Here is a 23324-nt window from a genome sequence, read left to right as displayed (position 1 = left end):
ACTAATGTGAACAGAAATATTCTCAAAGAACATGACCAGTTTATAGCTTTAATATGTCAGTTTGGGGGCCTAAACTATTACTGTACAATAGTTTTTAATGTTTCACTGTAATTAAATCACCACTAACAGTTTTCTTTCTGCTAAAGAGAAAATACAACATTTTGGCTTACATAAACAAGCAAGGATTTGATAGTAGATTGTTATAGCTAATTTGTAATAAAAGGAATCCAACAACTTAAAACTTGGTCATTAAAAACAAACAAACTTAAATTAGTTTCAAGTACTGTTTCTCTCCATGCACCACCTGCCAGTTCCTGTGGTTTTACAATTACATTTTACTATTTATTTTAAAAGATGTTATTTCTCTCTCCTGTTCTTAAGTAAAAGAGCCACATAGATAGGGGATATGAATTCATGAACTTCTTTTCATATAGGAGAAATTGTGAAAGCAACTATACACAACATGCAGTCAAATGCACAAAGTATACAAACAAACTTGTAATTTTCTAGTTACAGGAATCTTAGTTGTTGCAAAAATAAGTGTTAAAGAAATTTTAGGTGTAATAAAGAGCATCCCTTTTAAAGTAAAAAAGTAATTTAAGAAATTTAAGGTCAAATGACTTGTAGCATTTAAAACAATTTGGTGGTATTTGTTCTTTGGATTCTAAAATGTAGCATGTGCATCCATAGCTTTCTTTTCAAATCAATTTCTGTCACAAAGAAGAGATGTAGAAGGGTAGAAGGGGGTTAAAATTTCTCTTACAATCAATTTGTTCCATTCCCAGCAGAGGGAGCACTAGTTTGTAAACCTTCATGTAAAGTTGTGGTTATATTATCAGTTCTCATACCCAAACAAGTAAATGAGAAAATCTGAGTGGTGTTTAGTTTTTCTTAATCTGTATGTGGCAGTTAGGACTGAGCTTGTTAAACACTTGTTTATCATTCTTGTGTTTTGGGTCTGCATTCACCTATAAATATCTGAGATTCATTATAGTACAATAGTATGTTAGAAGGGAGGTACTTTCATCAATACAAAGTGGGTGAAAGCATTCTAATTTTAATTGCCAACTTGTAAGTTTCTGTTGCAAGCCATGTTTCTTTGTCTGGATTTCTCAAACTTTGTCAAGTAGTGGGACTTGCATATATATATCTAAATCATTAGTTACCCCTGTAAAAATAATGAATAATACTGTGGCAGCTGGCTGTTCCAGCAAATTACTATGGTAGAGTAGTCAGATCATTGATTTGGAGGTAAAGATACATTTTTGTGAGCTTTATAATCCATCTCTTCCTTTTTATACATACGAGTCAATTTACGTAATTTAGGTCCTCTCTTGAGAATGCGTGCATCTTTATTGTTGGCATTATGCCTAACATGTATAGTCAAAGAAAAGGATGTGCATGAGAGAAGTTCTTTACAAACTGCAATCACATTTGGGACCTGAACTGGAAAGAGCAACTGAAAGGAAACAGATTTCTGTTCAAGTGTTATGTTTCCATTATCTTTCTAACTGAGCATGAAAATTCAAAAAAGTTAGAAAGGGTTCTGGATGAGTAAAATTCTGTCCAGGTCTGTTCAGTAATACTATATCCAGGATTGACTTCTGAGTGAGCAAGCAGTTTTTGGAAGGAATTTTCAGATGTAATTAAAATCTGGGAATTAAAATCATGTGTACGTACACAAATGAAAATTAAGAACTCTATAAACATTTTAATTGCTAAGAGTAACTTGTTAATTTTCATACACAATGCTGATTTGAAATTAAGTTCATATTCTATGCTTCTCTGTACAGGTCAGAAGTTGAGGCTGTTGTGGATATCCTGGTCTTTAGGTTTAAAGTATTGAAGGGAACGCTTTGTGGTGTTCCTGAATGCCCCAGTATGGACAGCTCTTAAAACAGTTACTGCTGCTGTAGAGGGAATTACATTCTTCTGAGCTGGACAGTTAACAGGGTATATGCAGTGGTACTGGCACAATTTTTATTGTGGGGGTGCTGAAGGCAGAACCCATATATTTGAGTTGTTTTTACTACTTCAGGGCGGGGGTGCGGCGGCACCACCAGCACACCTAGTTCCAGTACTTATGGGTATATGTAGTGGGGGACACCCCAATGAGTCCAGAGCAGTTTTTTGAATTGTTAGTGCAATGTTGAAAAATTCATGTGTCAAGGGCATGACAAAATATACAGGGGAAAACCTAAGATAACTCTTCAAAAACTATTATTTATGGTAAAGGAAGAAAATACATATTAAAACATTCCCAAGTAGGGATTGGGCTGTGAAGTTGCTGGCTATATCTGAGCATTGATGTTTTAACACATAACATTACAAAGGTTATATTTATAAAACTTCTTCAGACTTGTTAGGAGACTAAGCTGCGGGAGAAGGAGAAAATGCTGTTTAGGGCTTTCTTCTTGTCATCACCAAAGCTAATCATTTAAAGTACTCTGTTGATAGGATCAGCTATTCATTTTGTCCACTCTGAACAAGATATTTATGCCCCAGTTCTGTAACTAGTTACGTATGTTTTAACTTCAAGTGTGTCGTTAGTCCCATTGACTTAAGTGAGGTTATTCATGTGCTTAAAGTTATATATGTGCATAACTGTTTGCTGGAGTGTGCCAATGTCATCTTCCAAAAAGTGACACCTCTAATATACTTAGTAATGATGTGCAGAATTGATCAAGTAGCACATCTGCACAGCTGAGATTGTTATAAGGTGAGTCCAGTTAGCTTATTGCAGAAAATGTATCTCTAATTTTTTTATTATTAAATGGGATGTTTTGTTTTCCATCTGTTATGAACTAAGTCTCAAAGTAAACACAAGATCCCATTAACAGTGCTTGACATTTTTTACTTATTTTAAATTGCACACTGCTTAGAACTAAAGTACTAATGCTGTACAGGTTTCAGAGTAACAGCCGTGTTAGTCTGTATTCGCAAAAAGAAAAGGAGTACTTGTGGCACCTTAGAGACTAACCAATTTATTTGAGCATGAGCTTTCGTGATCTACAGCTCACTTCATCAGATGCATACCGTGGAAACTGCAGCAGACTTTATATATACACAGAGAATATGAAACAATACCTCCTCCCACCCCACTGTCCTGCTGGTAATAGCTTATCTAAAGTAATCATCAGGTTAGGCCATTTCCAGCACAAATCCAGGTTTTCTCACCCTCCACCCCCCCACACAAATTCACTCTCCTGCTGGTGATAGCCCATCCAAAGTGACAACTCTTTACACAATGTGCATGATAATGAAGTTATGCATGAAGTTATGCATGAAGTTGTGCAGGAAATGGCCTAACTTCATTATCATGCACATTGTGTAAAGAGTTGTCACTTTGGATGGGCTATCACCAGCAGGAGAGTGAATTTGTGTGGGGGGGTGGAGGGTGAGAAAACCTGGATTTGTGCTGGAAATGGCCTAACCTGATGATTACTTTAGATAAGCTATTACCAGCAGGACAGTGGGGTGGGAGGAGGTATTGTTTCATATTCTCTGTGTATATATAAAGTCTGCTGCAGTTTCCACGGTATGCATCTGATGAAGTGAGCTGTAGCTCACGAAAGCTCATGCTCAAATAAATTGGTTAGTCTCTAAGGTGCCACAAGTACTCCTTTTCTTAATGCTGTACAGTTACCTAAATTTTCAAGGTCTGTTTCAAACATTCATGTGCATAAATACATTTAACTAATATGTTAGCCTTCAGCAAAGTATAAGTACACAAGGCTCTTCAACCTTTAAAAAAAAAAAAAGTAGAGAAGATGACTTTAGAAGATGTTTTGGTACATATTGCATGTATCAGAGATGGAATACTGAGCTTTAAACTCATTTGCTATAAACTGGGTCTCCCAGGGCAATACAAGACAAGCTTATCCCAGTATTTCAGATCAAAACAGAGATAGGAGTAACAGAATGGTGGATTGTCATTTCTCCGCTGCTTGGTTTATAGCAATATATTTTAATATTGAAAAATGATAAATAGATGGCAAAAATATCTTTGAAATTGAAGATAGAATTAGGTGTTGATAGAATGACACTGGTGCAACATCTTAAGAAATTAGGTGAAGAATCTTTCTCTGCAACTTCTCCCATATCCACTTAATTTTGACTTGCACCATTCCTGTCTCCATTACTAGACATCAGCAAAGCAAAAACTGTTTATGTGGAAGTTTTGTGATATGGACAGGGAGGGATTTACTAGATCACTTATGTCACTTGAGACTGAATATAATCTGAAACTAGATCTCCATAGGTGAATTATGCATTTGTTGTAAAGAAACATGCTGTAAAACTTCAGTACAGCTTTTCCTAGTTTTTTCCCTGCATATATTAAGTGACCAAACATAGTATATCTTTTTAAATTTTTCTTTGTATTTGATCTTTGTTATGAATTAAAAGTATTGGAGTCTGTTTTTCAAAACACTTTTCCCCTTTGGTTTTTAAAGAACAGTAAATGCAGTAGAAGTTCTTTTGTACATACTATATCGTCTTCTAGCCTTCAGCTTGCACAAGGAGGTTTTTGTGCGTGTGTTTGAACATTGATCACTTAAAAGAAATCCTAGCTGACCATTATTAATCAAAACTATGTAGTAGTGTTGGATATCTTGATGGGGATCCTCTCAAGTAGCTAATATAACCTGTTTACAGTACTGTGCTGAGCAGATATTGCAAATAAGTGTCTAAACCATAAATATATCTTTAAAAATTTAGGAGACGTTAGCACTCATAAAGGTGCCAGTTTGGAGCCTGATGTACTCATTCTGTAAATGAAAAGAGGCCAATGCACTTAGTGGTAGTGTAGACTTCGTCCCATCGACTTGGCAGTGTGCTTCAGCCTTGAATTGGCAGTAACACCTTTGAGGATAAGAGAGAGTAGTTCATCTCTTTGCTCTGTCCATCTTTGGCTTTTCTAGTAAGACTGGCTTCAAGGGTTGTTATGGTATCTGGCCTTTTGAAAGCGTTCCTTCAGAGGAGTTTTTTTAAAAAATCTGTTTAGTTGCGTTAATACTAGACTATTAAGTCTCTTACGGTACAAGCAACCCTTACTAATAACTTTTTAAAGCCTAAACTGTACAGGTCCGTAATCGAAGATGTCATCAATGATGTCCGAGAAGTTTTTTTGGATGAAGGAGTAGATGAACAAGTCCTTCTGGAACTCAAAACAGTAAGTTGTAGTTGGACTCAGAGTATTTACAGCTCCATAACATACTAACCAGCCTATGACGTAGTACTTACTGCTCCATATAGTAAAAAATTAGTGAATTTTCATTGTCTAAGCAAAGCACTCATCCCCTTGATATAGGAGTTGAGATGCTGCTATGCATGGTATAATCTTCCTCCGTACATCTTATATGTACAGCAAATTTGCTCTTTTCTCCACCTTCCCACATTATGCACTTTGCTGTATTCGTTGCACATCAACTTATATATCAAGTTTACAATAGGGATCATGTTTCAGTGTGGGCTTTGTGGGTATTTTAAGTATCTAAGTTGTTTAAAAAGGTAAGGTCATGTGTTTGTTGTCCTCTAGCCAAGAGGTAAAGTTTTCCATGATGGTTCAGTTAGGGATTAGGTGAATTGATTTAAATCTGAATTATTGAAATTGCAGATTTTAATCATGATTTAAATCCACAAATGGGAATGAGTTAAATAATAAATTTTAATCTTGCTTTGCATTTAATCTTTTTGGTTCTTTTCCTAAAGAAAAGTTGATTCTTAATGGTTGGTAACCATTAAAGCATGTTGATTTGCAACTAAATTCTTTAAGCTAAATTTGGTGCTTCTTTTTGCTAACCAGGAGAATACACTGTATCTATGCACATGTATTTACACAGTTATATATAGCTAATCTTACATTTATTCAGATTCTTAGTTTTTTCATATTTTATTATGTTAGAAAATGTGTGAATGATGCATTTGTAAAATACTAGACAATTAATTTTTATTTGTGATTTATGTCAAGCTATATTTGGATGAAAATTCAAATTAAATTAAAAATGCATAAACCCAGCATTTTAACATGTTGTTTATTGGTTAAATAAAACTACCTTAAATGTGTTGAATACATAAGAAAAAAAGTTTATTAAAACACTTTGCATTTAAAAATAACTGCTTTATTAAACAAAGGAAATATTATCTGTAGTTAGTGATTTTAATTAATTGCTTCTGGTTACCATGTCTTTCAAGAGTTTAGAGCTAGTTGATCTCATCCACTCATATTGAATTTTTATTCATAGATTGGCAGAGGCTTTCCTGCTTTTTTAATACCCATTTTGTTAACTTGAATGAACTAGTCATTGAACAGAACTAGTCAAATAAACGGAAATGAAGAAGATAGCCTTTTCTGCAGGTGCAGAGAGAATATCATTGTGAAAAGTTGGTTTAACACATAACATACTCTGGTTCCAGTTGCTTAGCCAGTGACTTCCACAAGTTCTGGGATTTGACTTTTCTAAAAAGCTTGGCAAGAAACGTAATGCTTGAATTTTTTAATTTAATTTAAATTATTTTAATAAATTATAATAAGTTTAAGCCTAATAAGTGGTCCTAACTTCAAATTTAATATTAAATAGGTTTATTTAAAAATAAATCTGTAATGAATTTAAATACAAAAATCCAAATATTTGTAACTATCTTTTTTTTAATTCATCCTGAATAGGGGATGCTTTTCTTTTCTCTCTCCTCTTTGTAAGCTGAAGAGTTTCATTGTAGAATGCTCCACTTTTCCAAATCTAATGACTTTTGCTTTGCAAAAATATCCCATTTTCTGACATGGCATGTGATAAATTGCATTGTACACATCTGAGGAGGAGAGTTCTGAGGGACCATCACTTCACCAGAATGCAAACTGTGTCCCGTGAACGAAAATTGTGACATGGGTTTGCTACCAGAATAAAGGATATTTTGTCTGATGCTTTTCTTGATGCCTTCTCAAATACTTTCCTGAACAAGACAAGTCCTGAGACATCAAAACAGAGAAAAGGACAGTAAAAATGGAGGAAACAGTGAAAAGCAGGGGATGATAGAACAAGAGGCCTGAGAGACAAAGCTTTTAGATACTATGGGGATATAAATAATTAAATTGCTATATAAAACCACAATCCTCTGCACTAATGGGAGCTTCTGGTGAAGATAATGAATCTTCCTTGAGACTCTTTTTATCTGTAGAAATTCTAGAAAGAAAAATGTTGAGAGAGCTGTGGTGAAGACTACATGCTTCTGGTGAGAGGAAACTAAAATGGAGGTAGAGGGGGTGGGAACTGAAGGATAGGAGCTACCATTTTATCTCTGCCTCCCTGCTTCCGATATGTGGAGTTATAAGGATGATCTTTTACGTGTGGGAGAAGAAAGGAATGTCCATGAAAGTTAAATTTAGAATTCCCTTGGACTATTTTTTTCTTCTGTTGCTGTGTGGTGCCTTAGGAGAGGGGCATATACCCAACCTACATATATGCCCAAAGATTTTGTGACAAAGTAGAATGTACAGGATAAATAAGGACCAAGTTGAATTGCATTATTTGTAATAATTCCAATCCTACAACATTAAAATGACACCTGGAGATACCACCTTTTCTTTCTCTCAAACGCAGCTGTGGGAGAACAAGCTGATGCAGTCCAAGGCTGTAGATGGGTTTCATTCAGAAGAACAGCAACTTTTGTTGCAGGTTCAGCAGCAGCAACAGCAGCAGCAGCAGCATCACCACCACCACCATCATCATCATTCACAACCACAGCAGACTGTGCAGCAGCAATCCCAGACACAACAAGTCCTTATTCCTGCATCCCAGCAAGGTTAGACTGATTCTCTAACGTGCCTACATGAAACTCTCTATAGTTTCAGCAGTTTTCGGTTAAAAAATTAAATTCAGGAGAATTTGAGTCTTTCAAATTTAAGGTGTCCTGGTTGGTAGATCAAACTTTGGGTCTATTAACTTCTCTTTTATATATTATTTGTCTAGTCCCACATAACTTATTTTTTCAAAACAAATGTCTTTTTTTTCTCTATAATGAAAATGTCAGTCTGCTAGTCATTAGTAGCACTACAATAACAAATCAGTGTACGTGTTCAATTAAGAGAGAGTTTCATTAAGTAGGATGAAACAGGATTTTAAAAATTATACTAAACCTCTAGTCTCTTTTAAAATGACTGGGATGAGGATGCAAATACTATTTTACTACACATAATCTGTTAAACAGACATGTTTTTCATATTGGAATTAGTTCTGAGCCAAAAAAAAAATATGTGATGGCTTGCTTGTGGCCCCAGCTGGTCACGCAGTATGTAAGTGAATGGGTTCAAGATGCATTGTCAAACTTACCCATACAAATAATCTTTTTTAAATGCAGTTATCACATTGTAGACTTTACCTTAAGAATTCCAAGGAAGCATTTCTAAACACTCTTGATTAAGCATTAAATAGAGGGAGCAAACATTTTCTGATTTTATAGAGTCCCTGTTGCATAAACAAAAACCCAACCTAATACCATGTCTGCATGAGTTGATGAGGGAATTGACAATGTTATCTTATAGTCATGACACACACTAGAATTATTATTTGTATTTTGACAATTTTTAGGAGCCCCAGTCATGGACCAGGACCCTATTGTTATAAATGCTGTACAAATGGAGAAGAAAAAAGTGGTCCCTGCCCCCAAAGAACTTACAACTTAAGATTCGAAATCCATGCATCTTTTTATATCTGCATCCCTGTATCTTTAGTTCATTAACAGAAGACTCTGCTTTGTATAGTCTTAACAAATGCTGTGATTCTAAATATGGTTGACTTACAGAGTAGTCCTGGGGACAAAACAAGGTTGGATGAGAACTTACACTTCATGATGTACTTGTTGCCTTGTCACTTTAATATCATGTGTCACCATCACTTTAGTCCTTGCTGTTGCCTGTTTTTTCTGTGGTTCGAAACTCATTTTCAGATTCTAGGTCATCACAGATTAATGCCAACTTATCCTGTTCAGAGGATGTTGGGATAGTGGGCCTATCCTCATGTTCCTTGAAATTTGCAGGGTCATACCCTTTTATTTAAATATCTAAAACAAGGTTTGATTTAAGAAGCAGTGTCAGAAAGAGCAGGGAAGCTAAAGGAAACTGCTGAGGTCAAATCAGTATGGATCCAGTTAGGATTGCCATATCACCTTCCAGAGATTCTAATGAAGGTCATCACTGCAGTAGAAACACGCATATTTGTGGACTGCAGACATTTCAGAGTAAAGAACAGCTGGTACAACCACATGCTTTGAATCACTAGTCCTTTACCTGCTTCCTGTAACTTATTTTGTCCAGATCATATAGAATTGACGTTTTGTTTCCTTTGTTTGTAGCACCTCAGCAGCAGGTTATTGTGCCAGATTCAAAGTTGATACAGCACATGAATGCGTCAGGCATGGTAAGACTCAGAATTACAACTTTATGCAATGCTGTAATTTATTTAAATAGTGAAGATAAAAGTCTGATATGAGTCATATCAAATGCCAAAAAAACAAACCAAGAGTTACTGGCAGAAGATGGCTCCTGCCTCACTGATTGCTAGGCTGACAACACGTGAGCTGTTTATCCAGGGCTTGCTTCTGTCAACAGACCTAGGGTGTAGCTTGATCCTCTAGGTAAATATAAGTTAGACCAGTGATATTCAGACCTCAGTGGTTCAGGAGCCAAGTTAGCAATCAACATTACGCAAAAGAACCATAGTAGCATGAATTCATTGTTTCATTTACTATAGTGCTATACATATTTAAACAGTCTGACGGGAAATATTTAGAGTGTGTGTGTGTGTGTGTGTGTGTGTGTGTGTGTATGTATATATATATATGTGTGTGTGTGTATATATATATATATATACACACACACACCTCTACCCCGATAGAACGCAACCCGCTATAACACAGGTTCGCATACAATGCGGTAAAGCTCCGTTAAGGGTGCCGGGCCGGGGCCAAGGGGTTGATAAGGGGCAGAGGGTCTTGGGGGTAGTCAGGGGCTCCTTCCTCCCCCCCCCAAGTCTGGGAGGCAAAAGTGTGGGGGGGGGGCATTTTCGGGGTCCCGCAGTCCCAGAGTGGCCCGGGGGATTAGCAGGGGCCCAGGAGCACCCACTTCGCTTCCCTCGCTCCAGCCCCAGCCGTGTCGCTTGGTGGAGGGGGCTTGGGGGAAGGGATCCCCCCCGCACTCACTGGCAGTGACGGAAGCGGAGCAGCCTGGCCCCAGCCCTTCCACTCCCCCAGCTCCCAACTGTGGCGTTCTGCTTCTCGCTGCAGGTGAGTACAGGGGGCATCGTTTCCCCAACCTCCCTGCACTCACCAGCGGCGGGAAGTGAAGTGCTGCAGCTGGGAGGTGGCGGAGTGGAACGGGCTGGGGCCGCGTTGCTCCGCTTCCTGCCGCTGCCGGTGAGTGCCTGTCAGGGGGCGGGGTGTGTTGATAGGGGTCGGAGCAGTCAGGAGATAGGGAGCAGGGGGTGGGGTCCTGGGGGTGATTAGGGACGGGGGTCTCTGAAGGAGGTGGTCAGGGAGCAAGGAACGGTTGGGGCCAAAGCAAGTTTGATATAACGTGGTCTCACCTATAATGCGGTGAGATTTTTTGTCTCCCGAGGACCACGTTATATTGGGGTAGAGGTGTGTATGTATACAAAAATTATTCTCGCAGTAAAATGACTGACCAAGTATTATTATTTTATCAACTGCAATTGGTTAATAATGTAGTAAAAGCATCCTGATTGGTTAATAATTAAATTACACAGTTTTTTAATATCATGTGCTGCAAAGAGCCACAGGAGACACATTAAAGAGCCACTTGCGGTTTGCAAGCCTCAGTCTGAATAGTGCTGGATTAGTTTTTTTGAGGGTCAGCTAATACTGATACAAATCTGTATGACAGCAATCCCAGGAAGGGATGACTTCACATGTGGAAAATACTGTTACCCTGGTGCAAGCCTTATGTTATATTTACCAGATGAAGAATGACATTCCTCAAATATTATAAATAATAAACTCATAAAAATGATACTGACTGTACAGGGATTTGAATCTGCCTTTCTGGTTATTTATTTCAATTCATTTGTTATTGCAAAAGTAAATTCACAACTTTTTATCCTAACCATTTATCCATTCCTTACAGTTTTGTCTTTGTAGTCTAACTTTGTCTCTCTTGCTTGACATCAGGTTTAGGCTATGGGAAAAACCTATTGTCCTGCAGCTCAAGACATCCAAAACACAATCTGTGCAAGTTAAATTTAGTTATTTATTTAGATTTAGAACTCCATGCCAAAGAATATCCTTCCAGAGTTTGATGTAAATTTAAAAGCACAATAAATAAAGTTGAACAATTAAGGCAGCAGCAGTTCATTTGCTCATTGTCTGTCAGATAGTTTGCTGATCTTCTCTTCAAAATCCTAGATGCACTGACTAAACATGATGCAACCAAAGGCTGAATGAAAACTAAAACTGACTTCTGCCTCGCTTTCCTTGTAAATTCCACTGAATAGCAGCAGAAACCGGATTTTGCCTGCTTACCCTGCTGAGTTTCTTCTCTAGTTCTCATTCAATAGAGCCCAATGCTATACAGTAAAAAGAAAGTATGTGTAGCTATTTAAACATGTGCTGTTCCCAGAGTACAGCCTGAAGCTTTTTAAAAAAAACAAAACAAAAAACTACTTTAAGGAATCTGTCCAATTAGGGTTTTGTAAAAGAAATGTTTGACTAAAGAAAACTCTTAAATCTGTACTAAGAATGGATCAAGCAGACACAGCTTGTTTATTTTAAAGGCAAGAAAAAATTAAAACATGCTTTAGTAGTCTCCTTTCCCCTATCTGTAAGAAGATGTGCGGCAAAGGGACAGCAGAAAAGCGCTAGTCTGCTTCTACTCAGTGTCACCCTCCAGGAGGTTCTGATTGGCGATTACATCAGTCTGCCAGCAAAGGGAGATCTGATTTCTTACAAACCAGAAACAGAGACACAAGGTTGGTGAGGTAATATCTTTTATTGGACCAACTTCTTGTGTGTCTACAATCCTGGGACTGACACGGCTATAACTACACTACATAAAACAAGAAATGTGCATTTCACCCAATAGTAAAATTTAAATCCATTTTGCACTTTAATTTTTCATCAATATGAAAAATGCAATAGTATCCTCCAGCATTTCAGGTATTACTGTTAACATTCTGCTTAAACTTAAACCTATAGTAGGGCTTGGTAGAATTGTCAAACTGCCCAAAGTTTGATTTGGAGAGACATTTGACTGCTATTTGGAACTGTTTTTGACAGTCAGCATGGGTAAAATTAGTTCTGATGTCGTCATTACATTTTTATTTTTTGTACTAAGATGAAACACTGGGATCATATGGACTAAAATCCAAAGGTTCATTTGAGATCAATTTACAGTTCAAACCCAAGTGGATTCGTGTTAATTTGCAGACTTTAAGCTGTGCATCCTTTCTCTATGACTTACACAAACATCTTCACGTTTGGCCCAGAATACATTTTGGTCACTTAGTTTAAACTTTGAAATAATCCCCAAATGTTCTTAATGTCTATTTGATCCTTTTTGTTTACATGGTCAAGAGGGTCTGTCATGGATTTGTTATAACAACTGTGCGTGTTTTGTTTAGTGTTTATATTACTGTGTTGCTTCATAGTAAAATCAAATCCAGTATAACACACACCTGTGTTGCTTGTTTAAGTTGTTAAAAATAGTGAATGCAAGGTATTGATGCAGACTCTCAGGCCTTAATTCTTTATGCAGACAATCATCGGAGTCAGCTTCCTCAGGGCTGATGCCTTTAGCCATAGACCTGCTTCTTGGCTGTATCCCAAGGCTAGCTAACTCTACGTCAGTGTAGTCATTCAGTCTCCTAAAATAAAGCTTCTCTCTAGCTGCCATGGCCTGTTGTGTTGAGGAATAATTCTGGTTTTAGATAGTCTTAAAGAATAACAATAAATTTGTCCATAGTTTTCTACAAATCCAGAGTCAATGCAGAACTTATATTTCAGTGCTAGAATGCATTTCATTGCAATCCATTGCAAGAATTCTCTTGGCATCAAGAAAAGGTTGTACTACTAAAACTTTATCCCAATACTTCTCTGTTGCTGTTATTTTTGTGGAATGTTTCTTACCTGAGCAAATATCCATACTCTTTTGGTTTATTTAAAAAAAAAAAAAATCAAAGTTCCGTGATTCTGTACATTTTACTTGACAATATTTTAGCCAAGGGTGCCGGAGCCCTCCCAAAAATGGGGGGGTCGGGAGACTGAGTCCCCCCTGACCAAGCCAGAGCAGGACCAGTGAGCCCTCCTCACCCCATCCAGGAGGTGAGGGGGAAGTAGCCCCTGCCCGTGCCTCCACCCCGAGGGCTACCCACCCAGGGCAGGTGGAGGGACCCAGGCTCCACACAGCTGCCCACGCAGCTCTGCCCAACCCAGCTTTGGCTGGTGGGGGGAGGACCTTGGAGCCGCAGCCCAGCCATGATAAGAGCTGGGCAGGCAGCTGTGGGAAGCCACGGCAGACCCTCCACTTGCCCTGGGCCTGCGCTGCAGCTCCTCACAGTAGCCCGCATGGCTCTTACTGTGGCTGGCTGGGCTGCGGCTTTGATGCTCCCCCTGGTCGGAGCCAGGTCAGGGAGAGTCGCGTGGGGAGTCGGCGCGGAGTTGTGGATCCTCCACCTGTCCTTGGCTGGGCAGGAAGTGAGAACACAGGCTGGGGGCTGCTCTCAGCCGCCCTGCACTCCGGGCAGGTGGAGCGTTCGCCACAGCTGCCCAGGCTCCCTGGCAGGGCTCCATGCTGGCCTGGTGGGTGGGGTAGGGCCTTGGGGGGAAGAAGAGAGTAAGGGGGCGTGATCCGCCCCAGTGAAAAGTGGGAGGGCCTTTGCATGCCCCTCTCCCCCCACAAGTTCTGGTGCCACTGTTTTTAGCTTAAACTTATCATAGATGATCCAGGAAAAGATCACACGTGAGCTATTCTACGAAATGATCTTGCCTAGAAAACAGAAATCATTTCACTATATTCATTGAGTATGGTGTCAATTATCAGGTGATTAAACTTCTTTGATCAGATATTTTGTCTCAGATCAGGGGTGGCCAACCTGAGCCTGAGACAGAGCTGGAATTTACCAATGTACATTGCCCAAGAGCCACAGTAATATGTTAGTAGCCCCCCATCACCTCCTTCCGCCCCCACCCCCCTGCTCCCAGCACTTCCCACCAGCTGGCAGCCCCACTGATCAGCTGTTTCCTGGCACGCAGGGGGGGAGGGCGGAATGAGGGCAAGGCAGACTCAAGGGAGAGGTCAGGAAGGGGTGGAGTGGGGGCAGGGCCTGTGGCAGAGCCAGGGGTTGAGCAGTGAGCACCCCCCGGCACATTGGAAAGTTTGTGCCTTTCGCTCCAGCCCCAGAGTCAGTGCCTATACAAGGAACCGCATGTGGCTCCAGAACCACAGGTTGGCCACCCCGTCTCAGATGTAACTCATAGGAACTTACTTTCTTTTACCCTTGATATTGGCATTATTCCAGGATTTGAACAATTCACTTTAAGCCTTGAGTTTTTTTCTTTTCTATTAGTCAGATAACATATTCAGAGAGGCTGGTTAACTTTAACTCGGAGAGCTGGGAGTAGAGTCCTAATTTTTTAAATACTGTTTCACATCTTGTTTTTCTAAGATTAAAATAAGATCACTTATTAGAAGAATCATATACACTGTCTACTTAAGCCTTATTTTCTAAGAGAAAGATCAAGGCACAAACAGTAGTTGCCAAACTCCAATTTTGACTTTAAAAATCTCCCTCATTTGCTTTTTTAAATAATTTAGAGAATGATCAGATTTTTGGTTTAAAAAAAAAAAAAAAAGGAGCGAAGCTACCAGGGTCTTTTTATTAGTGTTATGCTCCGCTGCCCAACAGCTGGCCAGCAGAGGGAGCACAGATGAGCAAAACATATTCCCAGAGCTTTTCTGGCAAACCTGGAAATAAAGCAGAATCGAGTTGACTTGTGATGCACATAGAATGAAGGGAGCCCATCAAAGCAGGCAAATAGAAATCAGAAAGATTTCACTTCTATGATAGCTAATATATGCACGTTATACTATTAGTCATCTTCCTTTTAACATCACGGAAACTTGCTTATGAGTAAATGTTGATTATCCATAGAAGCTATGGTGATTGTGTACATTTGTCCTACTTCACCTCAACAGATGCTTATTCTTTAATCCTCAGCTAGTGTGCCATGATGCAAAGCATTGGCAGTAATGCTGGCTGTTAAAAACAGGTTTCTTGTCTTTCAGAGTGCGGCTGCCACTGCAGCTACCTTGGCTTTGCCTGCTGGTGTTACTCCTGTTCAGCAGATACTTACAAATTCAGGTAATTACCTTAACATTAAATGGATTATAGACAAGCTATTTGATTTGCAAATGATTGTAATTTTTTACATTTCATGTGAAACATTTAAAAATCAGGAAGGAGTTTTGTAGTAAAGGGAATTTACCATACAGTTCTTGAGCTATATGTATTACAGTGCTACTTTACCACCATAAAACTTTAAAAGATTTTATTTAATACGTTTTGAAAGGTATTGTTTTTCAGCTGTTTACTATTTGAAAATATATACATTATATTAAGAGACGGCTTTAAAGACTGCTATGTTTAATGGAAGTTTGCCTGAAATAGGAAAGTTGAGGTTTATAACGGTGTAGAAATCTGATTCAGAGCAGAGGTGAAACTTTCAGATCTTAATACAAGGAAAAAATTCCTCTCTTAGTTTTACAGGAAAACAAGTGTATACCATAGGATCAATCACAAATTATTTATGTCGTTGCCAGCAATCTTTCTCCACCTATGAAGTGCTGTCCTATAGTTAAGACTACGTTTTAGTCACAGGTATTTTTATTAAAAGTCGTGGACAGGTCACGGACAGTAAACAAAAATTCATTGCCCGTGACCTGTCCATGACTTTTACTATACACCCCTAACTAAAACTTGAGGGGGGGGGCACGGTCTGGAAGCACTGTGGGTGCTTCAGCGGGTGGCCTGAGACCCCACTGGTGCTGGGAGGGGGCGAGCAGCGGTGCATGGCCCGGGACCCCCGCTGGTGCTTGGGGGGAGGGTTGGCAGGGCTGTCGGGCTCCCTACCCAGCTCTGCATGTCCCTGCAGCTCCTAGGGGGAAGGGCAGCCAGCGGCTCTCCGCTCACTGTTTCCACCACAAGCGCCGGCTCCACAGCCAATGGGAGCTGCGGGGGCGGGACCTGCAGAGGTGGACAGCGCATGGAGTCCCCTGGCCCCTCCGCCTCAGAGCTACAGGGACATGCTGGTGGGAGCTAGGGAGCCCCCCACTGCGAGGAGAGGTGCCGCCCCGCACCTCTGCCCCTCGCTCACTCCCACACACCCAAACTGTTCAGGCAGCCCCATAGCCAGCACCGGAGTCCGTGGCCTCAGTGAGAGACACACAGTCGTACCTATAGTGTTTTCTCAAATGGATGTGGAAGGAGAAAGGGCACGGATTCCTAGGGAGATTGTGTTCCCAAGGTTGGGTTCTTTGCAGGTGTAGATCCTGACCACTGAGTTTATGCTTTAGATGGAGTCAGGAAGCTAAACCTATTCTTAGCGGGAGATGATGGAGGTGAGGGTCATCTGGATATCACTTCAGTTCCTCCTTTGTCTTTCTGATAAGAAAGTGGAAGAGTTGAAGCTGGGGTATGTCTTGTCTGCAACTTTATATCTATTGCACAGAGCTGGTGACCATCTTTACAGGCTTCTCCGCTGTAATGAGATGAAACATGGGACTATTGCATGTGCTCTGTGAATTAGGGATAAGGTGGTAGGACTGTGCCATGGGTAATGAAAGAGAGACTATAGAGATGGGGATAAAGAGAGACTGTATCACGGAAAGGAGGGATGGAGAAAGAGAATTACACAACAGTCAGACTGAAAAGAAAAAAGACATAATACATGGAAAGAAAAGTAGTTTAGATATTATGGAGATCAGGGACATGCAAGAACCTAAATAACTGAAAGTGGCATTAGAGACAGGGAAAAGGAAGATGAAAGTGAACAGACATAATAAACTGTTACTTAAAGTAGTTGATGCTGACATTTTATAAAGAAAAATAAATGAAGTTAGTGGATCTTTCTTGCCTCTGGAACTTAGCCCTCTTTTCTGAGTACTAATCTGTCCTTGCTAGGCTTTTATCTACGGAGCATAAGGATATTTCTGAAAAACAGTATAAATATTTTTTGCATCAGAGTTTGTTCTCCACTTGCAAAGCCCATCGGTTTTGGCATCATGATAGTCTGGTTGCCTGTACTTAGATTGCAGTATTGATCCTATCTATAAATCCCCTGTGCTGTGGATTTATTCGAAGGGCAGACACAGTTAGTTTGCATTTTCCTCAGTCACCTTTAAAAATGTGAGCGGGTAACTATAATAAAAGCCAAATATAGAGTTTAAGTGTGTACCGAGTTTGAATTGCTCCCCCTCTGAGCATTTGCCCCTCTGACTCCTGGCACATGAAACCCCATTCCTAGCAGCCCATTCCAAAACAGTCAAGGACTAAGGGCTCAAGCTCTTCTTTACCCATTAGTGCCTTTGTCTAAAGCTGTCTCCTTACTCCAAACGTTAGGAGTAAATTTAAGAATGTAAGCTTAGAATATTCACATCACAACGCTGTCTAACAGCCCTGATGAGGTCTGCAAGGGACAACTCGAAAGCAACCAGGAAGTAAAAAATGGCTGGGAAAATTGTTTTTTTTTGTTCGAAAACAAATCCAGTAGTTTTATCATGTAAAAAGACCAATCTAAATTGTGAAAACGTGTTTTCTGTCCGAAACAGCTTTTAGTGCTCACAGTCATGGTGCTTTTGTGGGGGAGATGCAGAGGAGAAGAATCTTTGAAATTGTTTTCTTTTGGAGTAAAGGCCTAGTATAAAAAGCCACTCATAACTGCCTTCTTATACCTTTTGTTTGTCCCAGTAACGGTTCAGCAAATTTTATCTCCTGTGTATCTGTTTTTCTGTCAAGCATAGTAAAGGTGGTGAAACTGGGAAACTGTAGAATAGCAAGAGAGACAACTATATTTTACAGTATTGTTTGCCATATATGCAAAAAATGGTATTCTACACAGTGCGACTGATCATCTTTTAAGGTAAAAATATTATTCCCTCACCACCACCACCCCCAAAAAAAGTGGAATGGATTTTATCAAATTTCTAAAATCCTATAGAAGGAGTTGTTCTTCTACTGGCCTCATCTTGGCCTTGTCAGAGGACAGAAATTAAAGAATTAGCTATCCTTTAGTGCAGTCAGTGAAATTAGTAGACTCAGTGGAAAAAATGCTTGGACTTTTCACATGTTTTGTTAAAAAGAAAAACATAGTATCCCAACACTGAAATGTACTCAATGCTGGAATACGGAGTCTGTTTAACAGCGGATCGAAGCCTACACAATAGGATAGAAAGTGTAGTTTCTTTGTGTATATCTATATTATTGGCTTCTGTCCTTTTAAACAGGGACCTTGCAAAAACATGAAATACACTCTTCATATGTAGGGAATGAATATTCAGAAGATTGCTGTGCTGCTTTATAGTGAGTTAATCTTTGGCCTCATGTGAGACCTTGTATCACCTGTTAGCAACCTGCGTGTTGTCTCTTTTCTAAACTACTCTTGCATTATGCCCCTTGTAAACATATGGTTGGGTTTTAAAGACAGTCCTGTCCAGAGCTTTGAAGACTTGTTGTTTTGAAGCTGTAGATGTGTGCCATGTTTAAAGTATTGAAAATAATAAAAATTCTCAACCTGTTATTGGTGGAAGTGTAAGATGAACTTTCTACCTTTAATTATGCTCAGTCTTTTTCCAGGTGACCAACTTTGAAAGAGATGATAATTTTAGGTGTGGATTTTTACATTTTAAGTGGTTCTGTTTTCATTGCAGGCCAGATCCTGCAGGTAGTTAGAACTGCAAATGGAGCTCAGTATATCATTCAGCAACAGCAGCCAGTGGTTCTACAGCAACAGGTTATACCACAGATGCAGCCTGGTGGTGTACAAGCTCCTGTTATACAGCAGGTAAAGAGGGACATTTTGAATAAGTGGGCTCATACTTAAAACTAACCCGGTAGGAAGGTTTTCCAGTAGTTTGCATATTTAAGTACAAGGGTATGTGTTCTTTTGTTTGAATTGCATGCCAGTAATGGCTCTGAAAAATTGACAGTTGCATAAAGAAATGGGGATTTTAAAAACTTATTTGATGCCTTAGAAATTCCATATCTTTGGCTTCTGTGCAGGATCTTCCTACCTGATCTGCATCCAGTGTTACCAATTTTTTTTTAAAGTTATCACAATATTAAAAGTGAAATTATAAAAATCTTTGTTTACTTTTCTGCGTTTGATAACTATGTTTGTGACTGTGTTCCTTGAAGTAGTATAAAGAAGTGACAGGTTTCAAATGTTTTTGGTAAGTAATTGCTCTGTTAGTATTGTGTATGCACGATTGCTAATATAAAATCCTTTTTTCAGGTTTTGGCTCCTATCCCTGGAGGGATCTCCCAGCAGACAGGAGTGATTATTCAGCCGCAGCAAATCCTATTTACAGGGAACAAAACACAGGTCATACCCACAACAGTGGCAGCTCCTACACCGGCACAAGCACAGATTACTGCTGCCAGTCAGCAGCAACCACAGCAACAGGCACAACCGCAAGCACCACTTGTACTCCAAGTTGATGGAGCTGGAGACACATCATCTGAAGAAGAAGAAGATGAGGAAGAAGATTATGATGATGATGAAGAGGAAGACAAAGAAAAAGATGGAGGTGAAGATGGCCAGGTTGAAGAGGTAAAATTTGATAAAATGTTTCTAAAAGATTAGAAAATATTGAGACTTTAATGTTGAACTTCCATTTTCATTTGATAGATTTTTGCGGGGGTGTCTGTGATCTTGGGCAGGTATACGCTACCGCTTATGTTGATATAACTTATGTCACCTGGGGGTGTGAAAAAGCCACACACACACACCGAGGGACGCAAGTTACAGTAACCTAAGTGCAGTCTATACTGAAGTTATGTTGCCTCTCACGGAGGTGGAATAATTATGCAGATGGGAGAGTTCTCTCCTGTCGGCATAGAGCGTCTTCACAGATGTGCCTCAGCAGTGCAGCTGCACCAAAGTAGCACTTCTATGTATTTAAATTAAACTATTGCAAACGGTTTCATAAACCTCTTCAGCAAAGAAGAGATTATAAAAGAAATAGTAGGGCCCAGAATCAAGTCGCAAGTGGCATCCAGTCTTAATATGAAGAGGCCAAAAGATGGAGATTCAGTCATTTCTCTTGTTCCACTGGTTAATCACCATTGCTATTAAAAAGTTTTGCATAACTTCTAATTTGAATTTTGTTTGGCTTTAACGTTCAGTTGTTAGTTCTTTTTATGCCTTTGTCTGCTAGATAAGAGCTCTTCAATACCTTTATTTTCTCTCTATGAAGGTACTTAGGCTCTGTAATCAAGACACCTTTCACTCTTCTTTTTGATAAACTAAACCGATTGAGCTCATGTGGCAGGAGATTTAAAGGTATTTTCTCTTGAGCTCAAATCATTTTTATCATTCTTTTCTGTGCCCCAATCCACTTTTTCAACATCCTTTTAAAAAGCATTCCAGTATCAGTCTCATTGCTGTTATATACAGAGGTAAAATCCCCTCCCCCACTTCTGCTTTCCCCTCTTTATACCTCCAAGGATTGCATTAGCCCTTTTTGCCACAGCTTTGTACTGGGTGCTTGTGCTCAGTTGCTTGTCCACTGTTACCCCTAAATTCTTTTCAGAGTCATTGCTTCCCAGGATACAGTCCCTCATTCTGCAGGTACAGCCTATATTCTTTATTCCTAAATGCATAACTTTGCACCTGTCTTTCATAAAACACATTTTCTTTGAATGGACTCAGCTTACCAAATGATCCAGATTGTGCTGTGTGATTACCCAGTCTGCCAATCTTTGTCTGCGATGTCTTTGTCTTTACCACTCTGCCAGTCTTTGTCTGCAGTGTTTAACAGCAGTAACTTTATATTTCCTTCTAAATCACTAATGAAAATGTCAAATAGCACTGGGCCTGCTGAACCCCACTACCCCCACTCAGTGATGATTTCCCATTGACAGCTATTTTTTGAGATCTCTTATTTGCCTGGTTGTTTATCCATTTAATGTGTGCTCTATTAATATTGTACAGTGTTAACTTTTAAATCAGAATGTCATACAGTGCTAAGTCAAATGCCTTTCAAAAGTTTTGTAGTACATCTACAGTTACCTATATCAACCATCAGGGTGGATTTGATTTAAATCACTAGCCAGGAATACTCAATTTAATCATGGTTTTCTACATAAAAGTGCATTCCTGTTGGTTGTTATAACCTTAATACATATTCTTCACAATTCAGAGGTAGATGTAGGTTTCATATTTAGAAGGTACACACTATATGTTTTGAAACAGTGATTTATATTGAAAACTTTTCAGATTAGTTTTACAGCTATATCAGAAAATGATTGTTTGATTATTTCATTTACCAAAGGTAATTGAAGCAGATAGTTCACCTCCCAATGACTTCATAAATATCTCCAATTCAACAGGTTAATCATTAATATTTGGAGCATTTTCTTGCCATGCTGTATTAGGAGGAGATCACCAGACGGACATTTAAATTGTTTTATTTAACTAAAACAACAATGTTATGTAGTCTGGATTTTTTTCTTCAACAGAAAACATATAATATTTTAACAGAAGAAGCATATGTCCCTCACTTCTCACATTTATCTCCAGACTTTTTCTCCTTGTCCAGATCTATTCTGCCCCAAACAATCTTCTATTCATTGAACTTTTTGAAACTTTGCACTTTTAAAGAGAGGTAAGGAATTGACTCTATGTACACAAATTTGCAGAGGGAAAATAGAGTTGAGGTCTGTTGTTTCTCACTTCTATATATTTATTTATTTATTTATTTAAAAAATTTTTTGCTGTTAACAAGCATGTTACCTCTGGAGATGCAAATCTACAGTTTGAGAACTGCAAAACTAAACATCTCTGATGGTATCTTCTAGACTGAGCACTGAGTCTCATTGGGTAGATAGAAGGATTAACCTAAGTAATCTATACAAAAGCCTGTGAAACCCGTAAGATTGGGTCCCTAATCCATGAACTATTGGAACTCATTTACAAAACTTTTCTTAAACATTACATGAATATATTGTCTCACACTATAGAAGTAGAATTTATAATCCCTCTTCCATGATGAAATATCTTTATAATGTATCCTAATTAAAAGTATCTTTAGACAGGTTTTTTCCCTTCGTTTTTTATTAAAAAAAAAATCCGATTTTTTTTTTAAATCATTTATTTTTATCTAGCCTGTCAACCATACTCCTAATCTCATCAAAGAATGAAATCAGCTTTGTTTGACAAGACCTGTTTTCCATAAGTCCTTGTTGACTGGCATGAATTATGTTCCTGTCTTTTAATTCTTTATCAATTGACTCCTGTATCAGTGTTTCCATGCCCAGGATTCATATCAGGCTCCCTGGAGTATAGTTACCTGGGTTATCCTGATTGCCTTTTTTTAATATTGGCAAAATATTAGCATTGTTCCAGTCTTCTGGAATTTCACTTATATTACAAGATTTATTAAATATAACCATCAGCAGGCCAGAGATCTTATCAGCAACATGACAGGTTTCAGAGTAACAGCCGTGTTAGTCTGTATTCGCAAAAAGAAAAGGAGTACTTGTGGCACCTTAGAGACTAACCAATTTATTTGAGCATGAGCTTTCGTGAGCTACAGCTCACTTCATCAGATGCATACCGTGGAAACTGCAGCAGACTTTATATATACACAGGGAATGGGGGTAAGAAAGTTGGAATCATGTTTAGCTAAGGGTAGGAATGGGAACAGGGACACAGGTGTAAGGCTCTGTGGTGTCAGAGCTGGGAAGGAGGATACTAAGGAAGGAAACTGGAATCATGCTTGCTGGAAGTTCACCCCAATAAACATCGAATTGTTTGCACCTTTGGACTTCGGGTATTGTTGCTCTCTGTTCATGCGAGAAGGACCAGGGAAGTAAGTGGGTGAAGGAATAAGCCCTCTAATATTCTCTGTGTGTATATAAAGTCTGCTGCAGTTTCCACGGTATGCATCTGATGAAGTGAGCTGTAGCTCACGAAAGCTCATGCTCAAATAAATTGGTTAGTCTCTAAGGTGCCACAAGTACTCCTTTTCTATCAGCAACATGTTGCTCTAGCCTCCTCTTTTCACTGTTATCAACCTGCTTTATAAGGAACTACTTCCAGTT

The 23324-nt window shown here is 39.1% G+C and overlaps 1 protein-coding gene and 1 non-coding gene across 2 annotated transcripts in view; both read left to right on the top strand.

Moving 5' to 3' along the window:
- GTF2A1 (general transcription factor IIA subunit 1) overlaps window positions 1-23324 on the top strand; it is a 36681-nt gene that overhangs the window by 2781 nt on the left and 10576 nt on the right. Inside the window, exons 2-7 of the mRNA XM_077819223.1 lie at window positions 5072-5173; window positions 7599-7800; window positions 9349-9413; window positions 15290-15365; window positions 18929-19062; window positions 19513-19830. Of these exons, the coding sequence (XP_077675349.1) occupies window positions 5072-5173; window positions 7599-7800; window positions 9349-9413; window positions 15290-15365; window positions 18929-19062; window positions 19513-19830 (897 nt within the window). The remainder of the gene's footprint in view (window positions 1-5071; window positions 5174-7598; window positions 7801-9348; window positions 9414-15289; window positions 15366-18928; window positions 19063-19512; window positions 19831-23324) is intronic.
- On the top strand, window positions 8905-9045 carry LOC144267196 (small nucleolar RNA SNORA79). Its single transcript, XR_013346566.1, has one exon. It is a non-coding gene; the product is annotated as a small nucleolar RNA SNORA79 (small nucleolar RNA).

Source organism: Eretmochelys imbricata, chromosome 6, assembly GCF_965152235.1.
Source record: "Eretmochelys imbricata isolate rEreImb1 chromosome 6, rEreImb1.hap1, whole genome shotgun sequence".
Taxonomy (NCBI): Eukaryota; Metazoa; Chordata; order Testudines; family Cheloniidae; genus Eretmochelys; species Eretmochelys imbricata.
The sequence above is the reverse complement of the archived record's forward strand: the minus strand, read 5'-3'. Positions and strand labels throughout refer to the sequence as shown.